A 23838-nucleotide genomic window follows, 5' to 3' on the forward strand; every position below is an offset into this window, starting at 1 on the left:
TGACATCGGTTTACAGCAAGAAAAAGGATCCCCAACGGGGTACTTGGCTTAGTTGAAGACTTCGGATCTGAAATTCGAAAACAAAAATTTCAGGAGTCGGCCGACTGGCACTTGCAAACTGCTTCTGCTTCGGGCACCGCATGGCAAGAAAGACTGATGTAATGACGTCGGCTGCATGCTTTATACCTCTGACTACCTGACGTCATAGAAAATGAGACAGCATCCAACATGGGACCCAAGAATTTGATAATCAGGCAGACTGAGGGCTACCTGCAAGCGGATAACCCAAATGTAATGACTGCAACAGTGAAACACGAAGAACATGGGTCCAATTCTGGAGTACCCCACCAGTGAACTAGATCCAGAAATGCATCCCTCTGAAGCATCCACTCGTGAGATTGTCTTGTGGATCTGCTTAATGCATCTCCCACAGAGTTCAGAGAAGAGGGAAGGTACACAGCATGCAGTGTCACTTTGTACTGAATAGCCAATTCCCATGCTTTGATGGCTAGGTGACAAAGAACGTATCCTGCTTATGTACCAAAGTCTGTAAGAATCCTGAGGGGTCCTGGCAAGAACAGAGGATGAAAGGCCTGCAAGGCTAGAATCAGAGCACTCATCTCTCTGATATTAATGTGCTCTCTCTTTTGAGAGGGGGACCAAAGACCCTGTACCTTCTGGAAGCAAAGGTTACTCCCCAACCTAATCTAGGCATCTGAAAAGCTGCTGATCTGGTCGAGGTACCTGATGTGATAGGCCAGGGTTCTGACAGAGTTGCTGCATCCACCAACATAGCTCTGTTTTCAGGCAGGGACGAGGAGGAATCAAAATCTCTAAATGATGAGCATGTTGGGACCAAACTGCCTTTAGAAACCAATGGAACTTCCTCATGTGTAACTTTGCCAAAGGCAGCATGAGGATAGCGGAAGCCATGAACCCCAGCAGTCTCAAACTCCCTGGTCACGATGGAATTAAGGGGCAGAAGAGACTATATGTATGCTATGAGAGAATATGCTTTTTCTGATGGGAGAAAAATCAAGTTTGTTCGGAACCTGCACCCCAGGAATACAAGATCCTGACTTGAGGTTGGACTTTATTTTCTGAAATTTATTGAGAATCCTAGGTCCTGCAGAAAAGGAATAGCGAGGTCCCAATTGTTGGAGTAGCACATCTGGACTGCTGGCCAGAAAGAGCAGATCATCCAAGTAAGGATAAACATGAAGCCCTTTCAGCCTGAAATAGGCAATGGCTGGGGGCTAGGCACTTTGTGAATACCCTTGAAGCAGTGGAAAGACCAAAAGCCAAGGCTGAAAACTGAAAATGCAAAAACCCCACAGAGAAACTTCCTGAACTGTGGGTGAATAGGGATATGCAGATAGGCATCCATGAAATCCAGAAAAGCTAGGAAAGCTCAAGGAGGAACCAGGGGAAAGAGACTGCAGAGATAGTATCCAGAAAGAAGGCACCACCAAGAAAGTTTAATAGGGAAAAAATCTAGGATAGGCCTCCAAGGATCATCTTTTCTTGGGACAAGAAACATTCTGGAGTAAAACTCCTTTCCCTGCTGGTATGGAGGGACAGCCTGAATGGTGCCTTGGTTGGAAAGTTGAGCTACTAAGAGGAAACAGTTGCAACTGACTGGAGGGAGGCAGAGGTATACTCTGAAAAGGAGGAAAAGTTTTCCGACTCATAAAAAGTATCCTTTTTGGATAACTGAAATCACTCAGGAATTCTGAGTGATTTCCATCCAAGCTAAGAGGGGAAGAGAAAAGGCAAAGAGACAAAGGAGTATGACTTCAAACAGGGAGTTGAATGCCACAGAGAACTTTGCCTGGGCTGAAAGAGCTGCCAAGGAGGAGGAGCAGAAGAAACAGCCTTAAACTGCTGAGGTCTCCTGGGAAGTCTTACGTGGTCTAGCTCCAGAAAGGGTAAGAGAGGAGAAGAAAGCAGGTTTCCTGACAAAAGGAGTCTTGGCTGAGAAATTCTTGTGGAATTTAGGGACTGGAGAAATGAGCAAATGTTTCAAATCCTGGAGCTCTTTACTATTTTCCTTTAGAGATTTAGAGAGTTCTGCAGCTGCTTTGCCAAACAGGGCAGAACTGTTCAAAGGAGCATCAAGGAATTTGGCCTTGTCGTCATCAGGGAGTGCCTGGAGACATAGCCAAAAGTACCTTCTGAGAACAGAAGCAGAAACAGCTGCCCTGGAAGACGCCTCTACTGCATCATAACCACATTTGATAGAATGTCTAGCTACCTTGGGAGGAAGCAGACAAAAGAGAAGGAGTCAGTGACAGCCTCTATGAATCAGGTAATTGGGAGAGAGCCTGGGAAGCCTGAGAAAATAAGCCCAGAACATACTTAGACATAGGTGTCTGACAGCCAAGGTGAAAGTAGTACAGACCTTCTTCCCCAACCTTTCCAAAGTTTTACTTTGTCAGAAGGAAGCAACTTGGAAGCAAGTTTGTAAGAGATGATACATGAGAAGATTTGTCAGAAGTAATGGAGACCACAGTCGGTTCAGCTATAGGGCATTTAAAAAAAAAAAAACGTACAATCCTCAGGAACCTTATAAAAATGGTCAGGCCTTTTAGGGGCAGGAGCTTTGGAATCTGGGGTTTTACAGGCAGATGCAAAGGCATCTAAGAAAGCTGGGATGACTGGAGGGACTGCTAAAGGAGCAGGGGCCTCCAACTGGAGAAGAACATACCTTTTTGCTCCTCTGAAATATGAGAAGAATTCCACTTAAAGAATTCCCTTGTTTTATTAATAGTTTCTGCAAAGCAAAGCTCTTCTATGGGGGATCCCCCCCCCATTAGATTCTTCCTCTGGAGAAGCATATTCCAGAGGGGAAGGAATCTGGGTGGAGTCTTCTTCTGAAAAAGACCCTTCAGAATCAGAGTCACTAACTTGATATTCCACAGCCTGCACAGAAGCGGACCCCCAAGCTCCAACAGCAACACAGGAGATGAGGAAAAGGCAGGCGGGGAAATAGGAGAAGCCGATGCTGGAGGCCTCAAGGCCATCAGAGCCTTAATGAGACCCTGTGAGAAGGTGTGGAAGGAATGGTGTAATGCACAGACTTCTGCTGCTTCTTAACATGCTTTTGTTGAGGAGAATGGGCAGAGGTAGGCCCTATGTCTGGCACATCCTTAGACTGAAGGGGGCAGGAACAGTTCCAGAGTCTTCTGAAATAAGCAGTGGACCCCCCCCCACCAAGTCATCCACACCAGACATCTGCACAGCCTCGGACATGCTAGGGTCCCCACTCCCAACAGCTTCCACTGCGGTACCTGCCGAAGAAGCAGACCCTACCTCCAAATGCACTGCCAGGTTTTCACCAACCACAAGGGGTACGCTGGTAGGAGAAGGCACAGCCAAAGAGGTTTTGAGACTAGCTTTGCCAACAGTCCTCTTCACAGATGGCTCAGAAGAACTCCAGGAACCCTCCATGGCATCCCTAGCCAGACTGAATCTCTGGTTTTCTAAATAGAGATTTAAAGCTGACAGACAACTATGCAACGTCTTCAGTACAAAGGCCTGACAGACAGAACAACAGTGAAGGTCATAAGTAGGCCCTAAACAGAACAAAGCTTGAGACCATCCTTGTGTGGAATTCACCTTCCACACCTACACTTGCTACTGCCTCTTGTTGCTAATGTCATCCAGGAAAGGCAACAAACTAAACCCCCTACGAGGTACTTATCTGAATCTGTAAGGCAAAAACAATATCTAATGGCAGATCAAATGTTCCAGTCAACATTTCCGAATGACGGCGAAAATGTTCTAAAGATTGTACAAGCAGACATCCCTTTTATAGCAAACGTTATCTGTGCCTTTGTACAACATCCCACGTACAGGCAGTGGCTTTAAGCTTTTGTGTACAGGCCGGACGTCGGGGTCATTGGGTGGAATACAACCCGTATGTAAATAATACTGCAGCACTGAATATGAGGACATTAAACAGGATCCAAAATGGGAGGGTCAAAGTGGCAATGGATGCAGTTCAAGTCCAGCCATACATGAGTGGACTTGCAATAACCAGATTAAGGTTCTTAAAACTGAGACGACAAAGAAGTGTTAAAGAAATTAGGACATATCAGAAAAAAGAAAAAAAATCCTTTTTAACATAACATACCAGCTAACATACCATGAAGAATCTTACTTTTACTGTTTTATGACCGTTCCTCTCTCTATGACAGCTCCCACGGACAAAGCTTTTAGGTCTTACCAATGCTACACTCCCAAGAACATAAACAAATTTAGCCAATGTAGATTTGCTCAGATTCCAGATAGAACTGGGGACTGGAATTCCATTAAAACAGCAGTTCCATTTAATGTCAATGAGCAAACTTAAGCTAACAAATTGCCTTGACTTGGGGGGAGGGTGTCAATTTGCCTCACTACTCACATCAAAAAGTTCCCATTTGTTACCATATCAAATAACAATCCCAATAACAAAGCCAAAACTGGATGGAGTCACTGCAAAATGCAAATCCATTTTGGACTACTTGAAAATAGCTTGTATTAACAAAACTTTACCTGTGACTTACAAGAATGTCAAGAGTGTAAATATATTAACTGTGTCCCATCTATATTTCTCCAGTTTATCCCACACAGAATCTAAATAACACATACTCAAACTTTTTACATAAAGGATCCCAGAGTTAAGCTTAACACTGGCTCCCAAACAAGTTTTGGAGAAGATGCTACCCTGGCCATGTGTTTCAAGCTATTTGACCAAGAAACAGCTACTAAGAGCTAAACATTTTCTGGAGCAGTACCTCAGTCACTGACGCAGAGAATCCTCTTTTTCACTGGTATGGGGGGGGGGTGCAAAAGCTTTAGGGGGAAATTACAGAAAAATAAAACTGCTTAGCTCTTGGGGAAGCAGAGTAAAAAAATCACAGTAAGAACACAACAGCAATACAAAATAGGATAGGATGGCCCTGGGATTTTACACTTGCTAGTAATGGAAGAGGAGCATTAGCTTGGTAAGAATGCGGTTCTTACATTCCTGATTAAATGTCACCATATCTGTGGTTCATCGACTGGTAAAGCAGCACAACAGCACTCAATGATCAGCAAGACAGCTGGTTTAACTGGGTTAAACACTACTTTTGTATTTGTAGTGTTTAAGTTATGTAATGTGCGCATTTTGTTATATTTGATCATGGGATTACAATTAAAAATTACTTTCTAAACAGAAAGGAGCCCAGACTGCATCATCAAAGGATGTTGACTGCTGTAGTCTTTGCTGATGAGATATCTACTCTTGAGGGCCACTCCCTCTTTCTTGTCTTCAAGACCACATCGAACCTGGGGTCCTCAGAGGATCAAACACAAGAAACATGGTCATCAGATATGGGGTCCAGGTCCAAAGGGTGTGCCAGTCTTTTTTCCTGGAAAGGTCCTTCTCAGGCCCTTCATACTTTGGAGGCTCAAGAATCTAATGGTTTCTGCAGATGACTTGCCCAGCTACACTTGGGGGTGAGGAAGGCACTACTGAAGTATAACCCTATGCAGCTACAGTGGAAGTAGGGCAAGAGAGAGAACCAAGAGAAGAAAGCCATGAATGCAAAAAATAAAATGTAAAAAGGGCCTCCAGAAGTAAGCCAACAAACCCTGGGTTAACTCCAAGGCACAAAACAATAAAAGCCCCCAAATTAACTTGACATGACCCAGGACAGACAAGCAAGCAGAGTACTGGAAAACCCAATGAGAAAGGGCGATAATGACCTGCTGACACTAGTTTGCACATTCAGTGGGGAGGGAGGCAGAGCATTGCTCTGCAACACTAACATCCAAAGGATGAAACTTAATACAACATTACTGCACATAGCAAGTAGGCCAGGGCTCAGCCACACTTTATTCAAGTGGCAGCCATGAATGTGCACATGTAAAAACAAACATACATAAACAGGGAAATGGGCAGGTCACTGCTTTAGTGAGCACTGAGGAAAAAGAGAACAAGGTAGAGAACTGAACAAGGAAGGGCATATGGGGGACCCCAACCCCTCATGGGCTCACTGCAGTAGAAGTGAAAAAATGAAACTGACCAACTCTGACTTCATTAACATCTACTGAGTGAGTGGGTGAGAGAACACAGAACCACATAGCCAACTGGACTGTTCTGTGGAAATAACCCCTTTCAGAAAGGCAATACTAACTGCAGTGTTCCCTGATGAAGGGGTTTGAAGTTCCTTCCAGGGGTTTTACTGTGTTATGTGCAAACCATGAAGAAAGTTGGTTTAGTCACTAGCAATCCTTCCTTGATTTCCACAAAAAAAGGCAAGAAACAGCTAATCTGATACCAACATGTTTAGGTAGTACCTCAAAAGCCTATGCACATCCATGCAGTACAGCGTCTCCCTTATTTTGGAGGATGAGGGAACTAAAGTTTTAACAGCTTGGTTCACCATTACTGTAATCACTTTTGGAATAAAGGGGTTAGTGTGCAGGGTTCATCTTGTCTTTCAGGACTGCAAGAAAGGCTCTTTGCACATGAAGCCTTACAAGGCCTCCTAACGGTAGGGACAACTATTAACAGTTTTCCAAGTAAGGAATTTCAGAGGTCCAAAAGCAGCTGGTTAAAAAGATGGAAAGGACAGTTTGTCACAACTGAGGTCCCAAGCTGGGGCAACATTCCTTCCGGTCTTTGTCCACTATCCACATGACACTGCAGGGAAAGCAGACAGCTCCCACCCTGTAGCACAGAGAAGGATGACGTCAGAACAATATGGAAAATAAGATGTGCAATGCCAATCAACTCATCCTGCAGGACAAAATAGCTATATGCAACCTCTTACTAGATGTTAACATGTCAAATGCCATTATTAACACACAAAAACATTACAAACAGTACAAACAGTACAAACACAGTTAAAACAATGGAAATTCAGTCTGTAGCAGCCCAAAAGGAAGAATAAAGCATGCAACGTGCATCCAACTTCATTTTTTTTTTGTCACAGCACATTGCATAGAGAATTAAAATGCAGAAGATACAAAACACATTGCTCATACAACTCTTTTTTACCCAAGAGTCAAGCCCAGTATGCAGAAATAGAGTTTTTATGCCTGGACATCAACTAGTTCTGGAGGTAGTGGGGACTTGGGATGCTTGCTTTCAAAATGTTGCTTGAAGGTTTTAGGATCTGGCATCTGTGTCTGTAAGACAAAGAAAATATTAAGCAACTCGAGACTACTTTAATAAGGTAACAGTGAACCATTAACTGCAAGCATGTGTCAAGGTGGTACACAATACAAAAGGAGCAAATGGGGTAAGTGAACTATTTCACTTATCCAGAGTTTACACAAATCCTTCTTTCAGATACAGTCTAGAGAGTAAAACTGATTTTTTGATAGTCTCATCATTTAACCCAAAAACCCGCCAGATACACTTGGCATAACCAAATGTTGCTCTAACATGTTTCAAAATAACAGCATGAAAACAAAACAAATCTATTCATTTTCAATACCCATTTACACTAAGTCAGTAAAGTATCCCAACAAGCAATAGGCACAAGGCTAAAAAAATTCTGGAAGAGGTGAATCCACTGCACACATCTGGTAGCAATTTAAGTCTTTTCATTTCACCTACCTGTGGGTCTTAGGTGTGTGAAAGGCACTCAACCCCCTACAAAAACATAGGGACAGAGAAGGAGGGAATAACTTGATTTACATTTAATTTGATTCCAAGCACAGTTATGTGAAAATAGTGTATAAACAACATTATATAAAGAAGTCTGATTAGGGAGGGTTAACTGCCCATCCCAAAAAGGGGTGCAGTCATGATGTTCTACAGCGCTCTATAAGGAGGCATCCCAAACAAAGAATGAGCAGAAGGAAACAGTAATGTTAAAGTGGCTCGAAGACTGTAGAGGTTAACAATTTTAAACATATTAAAACAATGAGCAAGAGATGCAGCTCACAATCTGTATTACTGAACTTGATGTACGAAAAGGTGCACTACTGTAGAATCAGCCTGGTTATAAATACAAAATGTGGAACTGGACAAACAAGTAGCCAGAAGAAATGAAGACTAACCTCAGGACCATGAGAAGCACTTTCTCTCTTCTGTTCCAAGTTCGGTGACAGCTCTCAAAATACAACATGCGCTATTCCCTGATCCTTAATGAGACCACTACTTAAACCCATACACAAAATTTAATTTTCAAAAATAACCCATATGATTAATGATATGGTCAGCACTAGCTAGTTTACTGCTCAGCAATTATTCATGTCAGGACTTCCAATGCAGCAACACAGTGAGAAGCTCTCCTGTCCTGTCTTTTGAGGTTAAAGCCTCTACCAGCAATTAACAAAACCTCCGGGATACATGTCTGTACCCACCAAACAAGGAATGTGAAAGAGACCAGACGTAAGCACAAAGGTGCTAGAAACATAACAAGCAATGGGAAAAAATATGAGCAGCAATGTCCAAGGACAACCTAAGCCAGTCTGAGTGCTTGTGTGGCGACAGCCAAGATGTGGAAAAAAATTGAAGCCATATCAGTGGTTTTAAAAGAAATAAAAAGGTAAATTTTTAAAGAGTAAATATAAGGATTGAGGAGTCTGTTGTAGGCATTAGCAAGACAAAATAATGCATGCAATGTTATTAAGTAGATCTGTATGCTACAATGTCACTGGTACTCTAAATGTCTGAAATGGAACAGTTTTAATCAGCGACTGCTGTATATACTACTGACTTTTGTTCTGCATTAAAAGCATTTGCTCTTACTTGTGATCTATTGTTACAGTGTAAACCAGTTATACAAATAAGTAAGGCTAGAAATAAGTTAAAATCAATACAACATGCTCTTTGGGTGATGGGGAGGAAAGTGTGTGTGTGTGTGTGTGTGTGTGTGTGTGTGTGTGTGTGTGTGTGTGTGTGTGTGTGTGTGTGTGTGTGTGTGTGTGAGTGTGTGAGAGAGTGTGTGTGTGTGTGTGTGTGTGTGTGTGTGTGTGTGTGTGTGTGTGTGTGTGTGTGTGTGTGTGTATGTGTGTGTGTGTACTGATCATGTTATAAAAGTCAAATGGCTAGATGCTCCAATACAAAATAATCATACAATGACAAACTCTCCCTATCAAAAACTCACAAAGAACCAATCGAAAAACGAAATCTAAACAGTTTAATTTTCCATTCAATAAAAAAACAGCACTAACTCCAGAAAAAATGCATGAATGGCGGTAGTGTTGTGGAAAGGTTTTCTTCTAAGGGAAGATTGGGTAGAGAGTTTGGGTTAGCATGCATTAACAGTAGGAAAAGTTGTCCCCTGCCTACCTTACTAATACGGACTAACCCTGCCTCTAACCCCAATCCTACAGCCTATCTTGAATACATTTTCTGCAACACTACTGCTATCACAGGCCACACACACAGCCCCTTACCTGAACCTGCAAGCACACTCTGCCACCCGAAATTTCAAAATGTTTGGATATTTCAAATGTTTTGGTATTAACAATCCCAAACTCAACCAAATTCATTGGGTCACACTTTTATATGTAGACTGCAACTTTACATTTTATTTATATATATATATATATATATATATATATATATATATATATATATATATACACATACACACACACACATATATACACACACACACATTCGCACACACATACAAACACACACACACACACACACACACACACACATTATACATTAAAATACGCATGTACATATACATGCATTTCTTTATGGGTCTAATACTAAGCCCAACTCGCGCATAACTGACTTTCAAAATCCCAAGACAAAAATCACAGCAGTTCACCTGAACATCGACTGTTTACCTGGGTAAGTAAACACTTGGCCAACATGCCCAGTTTGTCCACTGTAGTGCGATCCCGGAGTTTGGCATATTTAGTAGTTTGGGAGGCCCAGCTCCTCACATTGGGGGGGGTGTTGCCCCCACCTAGGTGGGTTTTACTTACCTCAGCATGAGTTTTGTTTACCCTGGTTTAAAAAAAAAATAAAATAAAAAATAAATAAAAAAGACATTCAGGTTTCAGCCATTCATGATTTTCTTCTCAGAATTTTGAAAGTCGGTTATGTGAGAGTCAGTCTTTACAGGTAGACCCATTTATGTATGTTTGTGTACACACACATTATATGATTAGAAGCTAATTTCCTGTTAACAGAGGTAGATGGCTAAATTAAAACAGACAAGTAACAAACTGCAGTTATTTTTCACATCGGTAAAGTAATAGGCTCATGGGTTTCCAATTACCATCTGCGGGCAATTTAACATGAGGTCTAAACAGTGTGTTCAGAGTGAAATCTGCAAGGTACTATGCAGTTAACTTTTAAATGGATATTGACAAGCAGTTAAGTAAAAAATAAGAAATTAAGTTTGAAACTCTGAGAAGTGAATTACTCTAGTAACTGCCTCACCGGTCCTTAGTACAGTAATGCATTAAATTAAACTATGCACCATTACATTTAAGGTTAAATCACTGCACTTTAAGGCTAAAGGTGAATGCATACTGAAAACATACAAGTTGTTTTCAAATCTGGAAATGGATAAAAACACAGCAAAGTGAGAACACTGAGTCCAATGCGCATATTAAATGTTAACCATTAACTTTAGGACAGGTAATACCAGTGGGTGCAGACATCCACTTGGGACAACTCCTTGCAGGGATAAAGTTTTTTGGAAAAAGGTGCTTACAGTTTCACACATTTGCTAGTTATGATTTGAATGCATTTAATTTGGGGGAATTTTAACTGAAGCAAGAGAAACTGGAAAATGATACACTGGCTCAACTACAGATAAAAAGCAACTGCATACATGCTCAGACTCCCAACCAATACTGTGCGCTTATAAGCTGCAAGATGGAAACTATAAAAAAAAGTCACATACAACATGTGGGAGTAATAGCTTTTTATCAAGAAAAGCTGTTTGCTAATATTAACAGACTGTAAACACCACTACAGGTCTTTGGCATGTATGGCGCAAACTAAAATGTTACAAGAAACATTCATTCAGATAGACATGCTCATGTGAATTTGACAAAGTATTTCAGGGTGGACAGAGAAGAATATCAAATCCAAAGAAAAAAGGGGAGTAATATTGACTGAGAGAATGGGGCCCCACAGTGAAATGAGAAGGTGGTACCAAGAGTTCAGTGGCAAGAGAAGGGTATTACACTGGCATGTACTTAACATCCTGCCAGAAACTACAGTTCTGCAGCACATAATTTTGGAGAAGCTTTTAGTAGGGATTACTATTTATGGGTAGGAAATGAAACATGATTTGCAACAAATGAGAAGGGAAAATAGAACAAAAAGGGTAGACTTCCAAAGTAAAAAAGTATGGAAGATAATTCAGTAGCAGGAATTCCAAAGGAATTAAAATATCACTCCAAAATACAAAGATAAAGACTGAACAGGAATTATTTTTCACAGAACACATGTAGAAAATTGAAAGCTTTGAAACTCACCAAGACGGACAGTGGCACTAACGTATTTCTTGATGAGATCAATTTATGAAATTATTGTAGATATGATTACGGAGGCAAAAAAACATTGCAAAATGTATAGAAAGTGTAATAAAATAAAAATGGACTTAAACGCATGGAAGAGACAAAGTAAGTAATAAGAATTGTTTAGAGGGGTGGACAAAAACAAATGCAGGAGAATAGGACTCTCTGAGCAAGAGGGAGAATAACTGCAAAGAAAAAAGTCAACATCTGAACAATATGCACAAGAAAGGTTGCTAAAAACAGAGGATCATAAATAAAATCTTAGCTCAGTGACTTTGGACATCTCATTTTGCCTAACTTGGGAAGCCTACAAGAATAACCAATGATCCTATAATAGACCATAATCGATTTCAGGCATGTTATGATAATTTTAATAAAGCAAAGAAAAGTACAGTTTTGTACCTTCCATAAATGTAGATGTTCGAGTGCTAATACAGCTGCAGTCATAACAGATGGGTTCTCCTGCCGTCAGGCGGGTCCTCGGTCGGCCGAATTCCAAAGTCTAGGTCCGGCGTCGGTTGTCGTCGCTTCTTCCTGGACATCAGTGCGACAAGGGTATAAAAGAACCAGCCGACGCCATTTTCTTCAGTTTTTCTTGCCCTAGATGTCAGGTGCCCCAGAAGGAAGGCAATACATCAATTTATGTAATAATGCAATGCAATATAATCAAAAAACAGTAGTTGCAAGCAAATACACCATAAATGAATACCCCAATTAGGTTGTATGAAGAGGTGTTAGCCAATAGGCCTGTCCCAAGAGGGGAAGGAGGGAGGGAAACCTGGACTGCAGCTGTATTAGCACTCGAACATCTACATTTATGGTAGGTACTATGTTCATCATGCATACAGCTGCAGTCATAACAGATGGGTAGAATCCCAAAGCTAAAAAAGGGGTGATAGGCACTAGGTGGAACTAGGAGGAGCCAGGATGCCCTGCAGGACTGCAGTGGCAAAGCCTGCTCTAGTTTTGGAGTATAATGGAAATTGGCTTCCCTTTAGCTCCTATAGCATAGGACACAAAGAGTTGTTCTGATTTTCTGAAAGGCTTTGTTCTGTCCAAATAATAACGTAGCTGTCTGTGGATGTCCAAGGAATGTAGTAGTCTCTTCCCTTTGTTTTGAGGATTAGGGTAAAAGGTAGGTAAGTGGATAGCCTGATTCAAAGCTACCCTGGATACCACCTTTGGCATAAAGGACAGATTGGTTCGTAAGGAAACTCTGTCCTGATGGAAAATGATGAAAGGCTGCACAGCCATGAGGGCTTGTAGTTCCGATACCCTGCGAGCTGAGGTGATAGGCAGAAGGAAGGCTGTTTTCCAGGATAAATATTGCAAATTTGTTGAGGCAGCTGGCTCAAAAGGAGGCAAGGTCAGCTTTTCTAGAATGAAATTGAGGTCCCAAGCAGGTATTGGTTGTTTGCTTGGGGGTTTTATATTCTTAGCCCCTCTGAGGAACTGTCTTAAGAGGGGGTGAGAGAATAAAGGAAGATCAGTGTTGTATTCTGCAGAAATGGCTGAGGCATGGATTTTGATGGAGGAGAATGAAAGTCCACTGCTTAGCAGATCAGCTAGATACTGTAATATTTGAGGTAAAATCAGTATTCCAGGATTCTGGCCCTTTTTCTCATTCCAGGCACAAAACCGTTTCCATTTTGCAGAGTAAGCTTTTCTAGTAGAAGGCCTTCTGGCCTCCAAAATTACATCCCGCACCTCCTTGGAGAGTAGGGTCTGTTGTGAAGTTAAGGAATCTTCCATGTGGCCAGATTGAGTGTTTTCAGCTGACTGTGAAGAGTTTTGAAGCTGTGCCGAGTCAGAAGAGGAGGCATTAGAGGTAGGGTCCATGGTGGGGAATGCGTCAGGCTCCTCAGGAGTGGGTACCAGTGTTGTCTTGGCCAGTCTGGAGCAATGAGAATCATCTTTGGTCTGTCTGCTCTGGTTTTTAATAGAACTTTGGGCAGCAGAGGAAGAGGTGGAAAGGCATAAACTGTCATTGTTGTCCAACTGAACGAGAGAGCGTCCACTCTCCAGGCCTGTGGATGAAAAATCCTTGAGCATAATTTTGTCAATTGGTGATTTTTGTGGGAGGCAAAGAGATCTATGTCTGGCCTTCCCCATGCTTGAATTATCTCTTTAAAAACTTGAGGATGCAACTTCCATTCGTGTGGATCTGTCATATTTCTGCTTAGGTTGTCTGCCAGCATGTTTTCCTTGCCTGGCAAGTACTGTGCTTGAAGTTCGATTTGTAATTCCAGAGCCATGTTCCAAAGTGACATGGCCAGCCTGCATAGGGGGAATGAATGGGTTCCTCCCTGTTTGTTTATGTACCACATTACTGTGGTGTTGTCCGTCCTTATCAATAGTTGACCTGGATACAGAAGGTCTTTGAAAGCTATAATAGCATTTATTACTGCCAGCATTTCCTTTTGATTGATGTGTAGGTGCTTTTCTTTTTGGGACCATTTGCCCTGAATGCACCGATCTGTCACGTGCGCCCCCCAGGCGTAGTCCAAGGCGTCTGTTGTGATGACTTGATTTGCTTGAGGCTTACAGAATGGGAGACCTGTGTTTCTTTGGCATGCTTGAGCCCACCACAGAAATTCCTTTTGAAGACATGGAATCAGTGGTATTATTGTTTTTAAACTGTGGCTGTGTTGAGACCATAGGTTTTTCAGGTACCATTGAAGTTTCCTCATATGCAGCTTTGCACATGTGATTAGTAGAATGCAAGATGCCATGAATCCCAGAGCCTGCAGGATTTTCCTTGCAGTCAGCCTGGTGAAATTTGCTAGTTTTCTGAAGTATTGAGTTAGTTGCCCCCGTTTCTCTGGCGTGAGGTAGGCCATCTGGGTGTTTGTGTCCAAGTTGGCACCCAGGAAAATTATTTTTTGAGATGGTAGTAGCCTTGATTTCTTTTTGTTGACTGTGTATCCCAGAGAATTCAACAACATTATTACAAAAGCCAGATGTTTCAGAAGTATGTGCTTGCTGTCCGCTTGGATCAGGCAGTCGTCCAAATATGGGTATATTTGTATCCCTTGAAGTCTGCCATAGGCAATTACTGATGCCAGGCATTTCGTGAATACTCTGGGTGCAGTAGATAAGCCAAAGGAGAATTGACAACAGGTTGAACCTGCAAGAAATCTGAGGTATCTTCTGCAATCTTGTCTGATTGGGACATGCAGGTACGCCTCCTTGAGGTCCAATGTTACCAGCCAAGACTCCTTGCCCAGCATGGGAAGAAGCTGCTGTAATGTGAGCATCTTGAATTTTGGCACGAGTAAAAATGTGTTTAGGATGGATAGGTCCAAAATAGGTCTCCAATCTTTTCCCTTCCTTGGTACCAGAAATAGTCTGGAATAAAAACCTTGACCTTGTTCTTGTGTAGGTACCTTTTGAATAGCTTTCATGTCCATGAGATCTGAAATTTGTCTTTGTGCCTCTGCCCTTTGATTGTGTGGCAGGTTTGGCATGCTTCTCATTTTTGGAAGGGTGTGAAAATGGAATCTGTAGCCTCTGTTTATAATGTCCTGGATCCATTTGTCTTTTGTGACAATATGCCAATTTTTTGAAAATAATGCCAGTTTTCCACCTAAAGGTGCTGCCATTTGAGCCTTGCTTGACATGCAAAGGGGAAAGTCATTGGGTTTGCTTTCTGAATGGCTGTGAACTATCCTCACCACCTCTTTGTGTAGGAGCTTGCCACTGTCTGCCTCTAAACGATCCTTGAGATTGCCCACTGCCCCTAGGGTGCCTGTATCTACCTCTTTGTGTTCTGTCCGTGGCTGGAAAGGACCAATTTTTGGAAGGCCAATTTCTACTGAAATGTGGAGGTTGTACCTGTAGGGCATCTTTCACTGTTTGCATTGATTTAGCCTTTTCCTCCATTTTCTTTAATACCTCCTCAGCTTTAACACCAAATAATACATCTTTTTGTAGAGGGGCATCTAGTAATTTAGCTTTGACATGATCTAGTAAGGTTTGCTCCTTGAGCCAGGCATGTCTACGTATGACTGATCCTGTAACAGCAGCTCTACAAGAGACCTCTAGAGCATCAAAACCACATTGCAAGGTATGTTTACCCACTTGTTCTGCACTATGCATCAAATCCTGCAACTCCTTCAAGTCTGGTTGTTCAGGTTGTGACATTTTGCTTCTCAACTGTGATAACAAACTGTTGGTACTTTACCATATGGAACTGGCAGTTTAATGCCCTCATGGTTAAGGTGGCCGAGGTGTATACCTTTTTTCCCCACCTTTCTAAAGCTCTGGAATCTCTCTCTGAAGGTAATGGATTTTTAGCAGTGGAGGCCTTAATTCCACTGGGGCCCTGTGAGATAGTTTCTGGGTCAGCCGCATGGCTTTTGTATAAGAACTGGTGTGAGTCAGGAACCCGGTAGTACTTGTCAGGCTTGACTGGGGCTGGAGGTAGAGAGTCTGGGTTAAGGCAGGCCTCCGAATACACATCATCTAGAATGTCTAAGACGGGAGGTATAGCCAGAGGCCTGTGCTGAGGGAGCAAGAGAAAATCCCTAAGCCTTTTCTTGGAGTCTGAGTACTCTTGGCCTTCCCAGTGGAAGTGTTCCCTCAAGGTATGCAAGGTTTCCCCAAAAGAGTAATCCTCAGGGGGGGGGGGGCAGAGGGAATGGACTCCTCTGCATCAGAATCTTCAAAAGGGGAGTATGAATGTTCTTGTTCATCAGAGTGCTTTGAAATAATGGAGGCCTGGTCCGAGGAGGGGGATTCTTCCTCCACTCTGGGCCTTTTGTCTGGGGGGCGGGTTGAGAACACCTGATAAGAGTAATCAAATCCTCAGCCATTTTGAGCATCTGTTTTTTAGGCATGGGGCCTGGAGAAGGGCCCTGTGGAGCTTGTCTCTTAGAATGCAGGGTTGCTTTAGACTTAGTAAAAGCCTTGATGGAAAAAGATGAGGAAGGCCTGAAGACACCTTGAGAGGTGGTAGACCTGTCTAAACTCTGAGTTTCACCGCTTAGAGTGGCTTCGGTATCGGTAGTCGGGGTGTGGGCCGAGGAGCCTGCGACCTCGGGTACAGTAGACACCGCCAATGAAGTGCCGTCGGTAGTCAGGGGCTGCGTAGGCGCCTCACTGAGAACCGGACCACCTGTAGTCGGCTTTGGCGTGGTGTCGGTAGAAGCCACGGACTTCGTATGTCGGTCCTTATCTTTGCGTCTTTTACTCAAAACTGGAGTCGGAGTATCCGACGACATAATGTAATTAAATTTTTTGCCAAAATAATGTTGGGCGAACTCCGCCCGACGCTTAATGGTGCGATTGTTCAATGTAGCACAAAAACGACAGGCCGAAACGTCGTGGTCTGGGCCTAAGCAAGGAATGCAGAGGGAATGAAAATCCTTATGCGGTATTTGCTTCCCACAAGAAATACAATTATTAACTTTGTCTGACATCGGTCTGATGCAAGAAAAGTTTCCCCAACAGGGTACTTAGCTTTTGAGAAGACTTCGGTTGCAAAATTTTTGTAATTTCAGGAGCTGGCCGACCGGCACTTGCGAAATGCTTCTGCTTCGGGCACCGCGCGGCAAAAAAGACTGAAGAAAATGGCGTCGGCTGGTTCTTTTATACCCCTGTCGCACTGACGTCAGGGAAGAAGCGACAACCGACACCGGACCTAGACTTTGGAATTCGGTCGACCGAGAACCCGCCTGACGGCAGGAGAACCCATCTGTTATGACTGCAGCTGTAGGCACGATGAACATCTGGGAAACAAAAGTCACAAATTGAAATATTTATGGAAGACTAACTGTCAAGGTTAGGATAACAGTTAACAGCCAAGACAGGAAGAAATTGTATACAAAAAAAAAATCAGCAGGGAAGTCTCCAGGAACAAAATAGTATTCCACTGGAAATTTGTAAGCTTGGGATAGAAGAATGGCAACTAACTAGAAGGCTTTGTTTAACAATACTGACGTGTGAGGTAGTAGCATTATTTTTAAAGAAAGCAGTTGTGGTTGCATTACCAAGAGAGATTAAATATCCTTTAGGTCCAGCTTCATATATACCAACTATGGATTTTAAGCCATTACTATGAAGTGTTAAGAGCTGTACTAGCTAGCAGAATAGCAAAAAGGCAACTAAATTTGACAGATACAGAAGGTGAAGGAAGGAAAACCATTTAATAGCATTAATATAATTATCAATGATCCAGAGGAAGTGTGTGCAAGAAAGCACTGCTACTGTTGGGAGGGTCTTTACACAGAGAAAAACGTTCAATTAAATCACCTGGGATTTTATGAGCAAGCCAAAGGTGGCACTTCTTGCATCCTTAAAGAATATAAACAGTTTATACAAAAGGCTGGAAGCAAGAATAAAGATACGACGGCTCACCTCTGACAAGCTGTGCCAAAACAAAGAAACCAGGAAGGGAATCTCTTCTTTTCCAGTTTGTTAATTTTACATTACATTTAGAGCAGATGGCAAAGAAAATAAGGATACACAAATTCAAGGATTACCTGGTGTGGTAATAAAAGAAAACGCGTATTTGCAGATATTAGCTTTGTACTTCCAATGAACATTTAAAACACTTTCTAGTGACGGAGATATAAAACTGGGGATCCTTGAACAAAAAGTATAGAAGTAAACTATTCACCCATAAAAACTGGTTGATCAATGTACACACTTAAGGGAACATTATTTAGGTGTATGAATTAAAAACGAGCCCACTATGGTAGGTAAGAATATGTAGGAAGAGACTACACACAAGTGAAAAAAATAGGAACCAGAGATCTCTTGACTATCGTTGTGGACAGTAAGGTAAAACTTTTGGCCAAACTCTCAAACAAAGATCACTTAAACCACAACAAACATATCAACAACAAAATGAAGTTAGCAAGCACCACAACTGTATGGAACTCTGCTCAATAAATACTTGTTAAATGCCATAAAAAACATAAAATACTGGTAAGCGCTTTTACTGTGCAGACCACTTCATCATACCTAGAAAAGCACTTCATTCAAGACCATTTAAACTGATTCTAACCAATAAGAGGCAACACAACAATTAGCATCACACTAATTCTCTAATAACATACATACCATCCCCTCCTTGCATCCGTTAAATTGTACAAATCTAATAAAAACATATAACAGCAAGTAATAAAGGATATAAAAATGCAAACCACTTTTTTTAGTCCCTTCCTTACATACAAGATCAAGAAAAATTTTATCAACTAGAGAAGCTGAGAGCAACTAAAGAGTTTAAGGAATTTGGGAAGAGGGAGAGTCAAGTGGGGATAACTGGATTCTCCTCACAGAACAAGGGCTAGGACTACCTAAAGCTGCACAGGTTCAAATACATAGTTTAAGCACAAAAGTTAGTGGAAAAAGAAGGATGAATCATGGGAGTCTGACACCAGGTTTGAATGAAAGTCTGTAAGACGAGCAACAGACATTACAATACTTTAAGCTACTTCATGACAAAAGTATTACAACAAAGTCAGCACATGAATGTAAAAAAGACTATTAATAGGAATCTCTAAAGTAGGAATACAGAAACTTTGCAAGATGACTGGAATTCACTGGAGGAAATTGGCAAAAGAATCAATGTATTAGAAGCAAATATGTCTGAAGGGATAGGCAACAGGCTGAGATGAGGCTAACTGGGAGTTTGGACTGCAGGTCAGAGATTGTATGAGCACAGAGTATAGTTGAACAGAAAGGGGTGGGAGTGCCAACTGAAATGCCACTTCTGGTAGAGTTTGTACTCTTGAACAGAGATGTTGCTAGGGGATTTTTTTTTTTTTTATGTTCAGTTTAATTTTTTGGCTTGCTTGCATGTTATATATATCCATCCATATAACAAACACACATGCACACACCAATAAAAAGATCTGCAAGCTCTACCCCATCCACAGCAAAAATCTTAAACGTGGGGGAAAAAGAAAATAAGGAACTCAAATTTGTAATGCTTCATAAAAAGTTAGTATATAGTGCCATGAAGACAGTGATGCTGTTCTAGAATCTTCTGCTTTCTAGTACGTAATCGTAGAAGCCAAAGCTTTAGTAGACTTGTCTTGACACTGACTGAACACACATGCCATGGTGAGAACAAAAAGCAACAGCAGGTGACAACCATCTCAAAACAGTCCGTCTTCACACGGATTGTCCTTTGTCCCATCATAACAAACCTCTCTCTGATCTGCTTTTCTAAAGCACTTAGTTCTTTTACGATAGTATCTGAGCTGCCTATGCATGTACTCAGTATGCAGAATCCTCTGGTTCTAAGGATCTGGAGATAAAACACTGGGAGACTGGTGACTTGATTCAAAATGAATTCTGAAAACAACTATGGGCATAAATGAGGAATATCAGATCGGGTTCACCCACCATGACAGCTTGCAACTCAGATATTACTCCTCTAAGAAGTCAGAGAAAATACTGTTTTCCATGCGATTAACCTTAAATCAGCCTTTATTGAGACTGTTTAAAGGGAAACGGACTCTTCCAGCACAAAGATCGAGAAGGAGCCATACATGGCCTCAGGTGTAAACCCCCTTTAAAAGTGTTATACCAGAAACAAAAAAGGAGAGGATCTATGGGCAGACATGCTGAAATGGTCACTAGATGAACGTGAGAGAGGAATAAAAAAGGCCCGAGCATAGTAACTCAAATATTTAGGAACCAGTACTACATAATCCCTGATGGTGCCTAGTCAATAAAGACCCTAACTAGAAAAATCCTTTTCCACTTGCCAAATTCAAACCAAGTTTACAAGCTCTCACAAACCATTCAGCAAACTGCCAAGAAAAACCCAGCAAAGCTAGAGATTTCAATGTGCAATACCTTAAACCTCCTGCAGCAGTGTGCCATGGGATATATGCAGCTTGCTCCTTAAGAGCATAGTGTTTCAGCTAAATGTTTTTTGAATGGCCCTACGTGTTCATTCAAGCCAATAAGGCCAAACCCCACTAGTTGTGGACATGAGGTTTAGTTAGGATATTTTGCATGCATCCTGCTATTACTGGACATCAATCTTATTTTTAAGCTCTGTTTCAGAAGAACGGTCAAACAATCCATTATCTTATACTGAAGTCACTAAAAAGGCTGAAACATGCATATCTACAGCTAGTGGGGTTTAACTTTACTGGCCTGAATGTACCCTAAAAGACTCAAGTCATGGACATTCAAGCCATGTCTTTGCAGCACCAACTGCATATATCCCATGGGTCTCTTCTACAGGTGCTAGAAGGTATTACCCGGTGAAAATTCTAGCTTGGTTGGGTATTCCTTGGCAGTGTTTCTACTTGCCAATATAAGATTTCATAGCAACAGGCTTTCTTACCTCCTTTAGTACCTGATGCACATCCTCATGAAACAGGTGCCTAAAAGATAATCAAAACTGAATCATCCAGCTGTTGGGAATGAAAATGCATCTGTTTTCCAGGCCTGCCTGGAAGGAGTCCTCATGCACAATGTTACTTTTCTATTTTGAAATAAGGCAAACAGATCCATTTGAGGCATTCTTCACAGCTGGATCAATTCCTGACCCCTTTGTCCAATTTCCATTCATAATGGTCTGCCCTGATCGTGCTCAGCTTGTCCGCCACTACATTTTGTTCTGACATAATACAACATGCTTGGAGAGTTAAAACATGCTGAACAGCTACCTCCCAAGTAATCACAGCCAGCCTGCAGAAAGAGCAAGACCTGATGCTCTCCTTTTTATGTGCCACAGCACTGTGGTATCTAATCAGATGGAGGCCTGATGAATACAGATAGTGAAAACATTTTACAGGATGGATTACAGATGATCTGTCTGAAGAGTTTTACAGACCTTGCCCCCCCCATCACCACCAAAACCTGTTCTACAAGCAAAACCTGAGGTGTGTAGTTAGAATGACTTGAGACAGGAGGAGAAAAGGAGTCATGGATTATGAGCCACTTGCTATCTCCATCTGGATGCGTTTTCAAAATCCCTGAATTTTTCTTCATGTGTAACCTGGCTAAAGCAATCATGACAATCACAGAAGCAATGAAAATCCCAAGACATTATTTTGCAGAAGCCAGAGACCGACTGGAGAAGCTCAACATTTCCAGTTAAAATCCTTCTTTTTTTCTAGGTAAGAAAAGCCTTCTGCTGAGAAGTGTCTAGAATGTAGCCCAGAAACAATCCTCGTCACTGGTCAAGGAGGAATTCTGAATATTTACCTGGAATTCCAGACCAATAAGGACAGACTGTGGTCCTCTTTTCTGACAGGATCCCCTTTTTTTGTCATTCGCCTACCTCTATGTTTTTTGTTTTTGCTCCGTTTGCTAGGTGGCAGGGATGATGCATTTTGCCTTTTAAGAGAGAGGACTAGAGGATTTAAATGATAGATTTCTTAAAATATTGAGCACTCACTGAATTAAATTTAACTCTTTCATCAAACTGTTTCAGAACCAGAGTAGCAGAAGGGACAAACAAAGCCTCTTTATGTAGAGTTTAAAATCTTAGACTTGATTTATCAGCAAACTTGTTTATATACCCAAGCAAACCTAAAACCTGTAGTAGTAGCAGGATCCTAATACTATCTGCACAACCATACACACTCTTGAAAGCACACTTGAAGACACAAGACATTAGAAATAGAATTCAGACAGGAGACAAAAAAAAAAAAAAAAAAAAAAAACAGAATTCAGACACAGGCTACCTTCTGAAGAAAATGTTGCAGAATATTCCCTCAACCCATCTACACAACAAAATAAAACTTCCACATATGTGCTTGGTAGTTAAGAATTCTGTATGCTGAAGGGGAATAACAGAAAATTACTTTATCCTCGTTACCCATCTGGCGAAGACGTCCAGATGGAATGTGGGTCAGACTCAAAACAAGAATGTTACAATTTTGCAAAGTACAGGAGGATGAGGTATTACAGGCAGCATTTAGCTCGTCCTCCAAAGCTGGCAGAATGGGAAGAATAGGTGTAGAATGAGGCACATCAATTCCAACATACCACAGCATCTCCTCAGTTTAGGGGGAACATCCCAATGTTCCCACAAAAATACTGCAGTCAGCCTGGAAGTAGTTTCTGAAAAGGAAAACTCTTCCAAGGAAGCCGGACAGGGTTAAACTGCTCAAAATAAGAGTGCGGGGCTTGGGAATCTCCAGGAGAAGTCGTCCAGTATGCCCCTGACAAACCTTCCTTAGGAATCTCTTTTGGCTTCAACTCTGGTAAGGATTTCTTGACTTTCATGACTAACAGCCTATAGTAACTTTCTGGCTAAAGTAAGCAAATCAACTTTATAAACAGATAATGTCCTCAGACGACCAGTGTGTAACTTTTTTTTTCTTCTCTCTTTCTTTGCAGGGACCTTCCTGAACACCATTGACTAGGGAATCCCACTTAAAAATCACTGGCAAGAGGCCTCTTTCCCTAGCCAACCAGACAGAACTCCATGGATCATCTCCAAGACCAAAGGAAAATATTTTCCCATGCCCAGATCAGACAATGGAACAGCCACAGAGGACCTGGCAGACGCATCATTCGCTGTGGCTAAAAGGGCTACACCACAGGAACCCCCCCCCCCCCAAGTATTCAATGAGTGATTGGGCAAAGTCACTAGCTGCTTGGACCAAGTGGCTGCAGCACAAATATCAACGGATACCCTAAAAAAGTCAAGTCAAACCTTTATAGTTACAGATTCGAAAAATGCAGCTAGTCAACGACCTTGCTAAGGTAACTTGACACAGTCTGACCAATCTTGGCTTTGGAAAAGGATGCAAAGAGATAGCCCGACTGTCTGAAAGGTTTCATTCTGTGGAGGTAGACATGCAGTTGTCTATGAAAGTCTGAACATGAAGTATAGATTCCCCATTATTAGTGAACCTAGGGAAGAAAGCATGTTAAGTTTGAGTACTGACTGATGCTACCTTGGGTAGAAAGGAAGGACTGGAAAGTAAACAGTTTGCTCTTATGAAAAATGATGGTTGACGAGACAAAGCCTTGAGTTCAGACACTCTTCTGGTGGAGGAAATGACTACCAGAAAGTTTCCCTTGTCAGAAACATTAAAATAATTTTGGCTGCCAGTTCAAAATAGAAACTGCATTAACTCCTGTAGGAGCACAGTAAGGTGGTGATAGGAGGCCGCAGAATATTACCCTTAAAGGAAGGTTTTAACACAATTTCAGAGAGACCACAGAGGAATAATTCTCAATGTGGAAGTTGGATATTGCAGCCAACTGAACCTTGATAGTGGAATAGCTTTCTCCATCATGAAAAACTGAAGCAAGAAATTCTAATGCTGCTGATACATGCACTGAACAAGTGTCTAAAGGTCTTTTAGAGGCCCAAATGGAAACCCCTTTCTGCTGACTTTTACAAACCATCCTCACTGAGGCTGT

General features: G+C 41.8%; 1 protein-coding gene across 1 annotated transcript in view; it reads right to left on the bottom strand.

The window, feature by feature from the left end:
• The window catches only part of LOC122791543 (zinc finger protein 706-like), a 230890-nt gene that overhangs the window by 126132 nt on the left and 80920 nt on the right, over positions 1-23838 (bottom strand). The window contains exon 3 of the mRNA XM_044059293.1: positions 7034-7164. Within this exon, the coding sequence (XP_043915228.1) occupies positions 7069-7164 (96 nt within the window). The 3' untranslated portion in view covers positions 7034-7068. The remainder of the gene's footprint in view (positions 1-7033; positions 7165-23838) is intronic.

Source organism: Protopterus annectens, chromosome 1.part2, assembly GCF_019279795.1.
Source record: "Protopterus annectens isolate FY-2018-M chromosome 1.part2, PAN1.0, whole genome shotgun sequence".
Classification (NCBI taxonomy): domain Eukaryota; kingdom Metazoa; phylum Chordata; order Ceratodontiformes; family Protopteridae; genus Protopterus; species Protopterus annectens.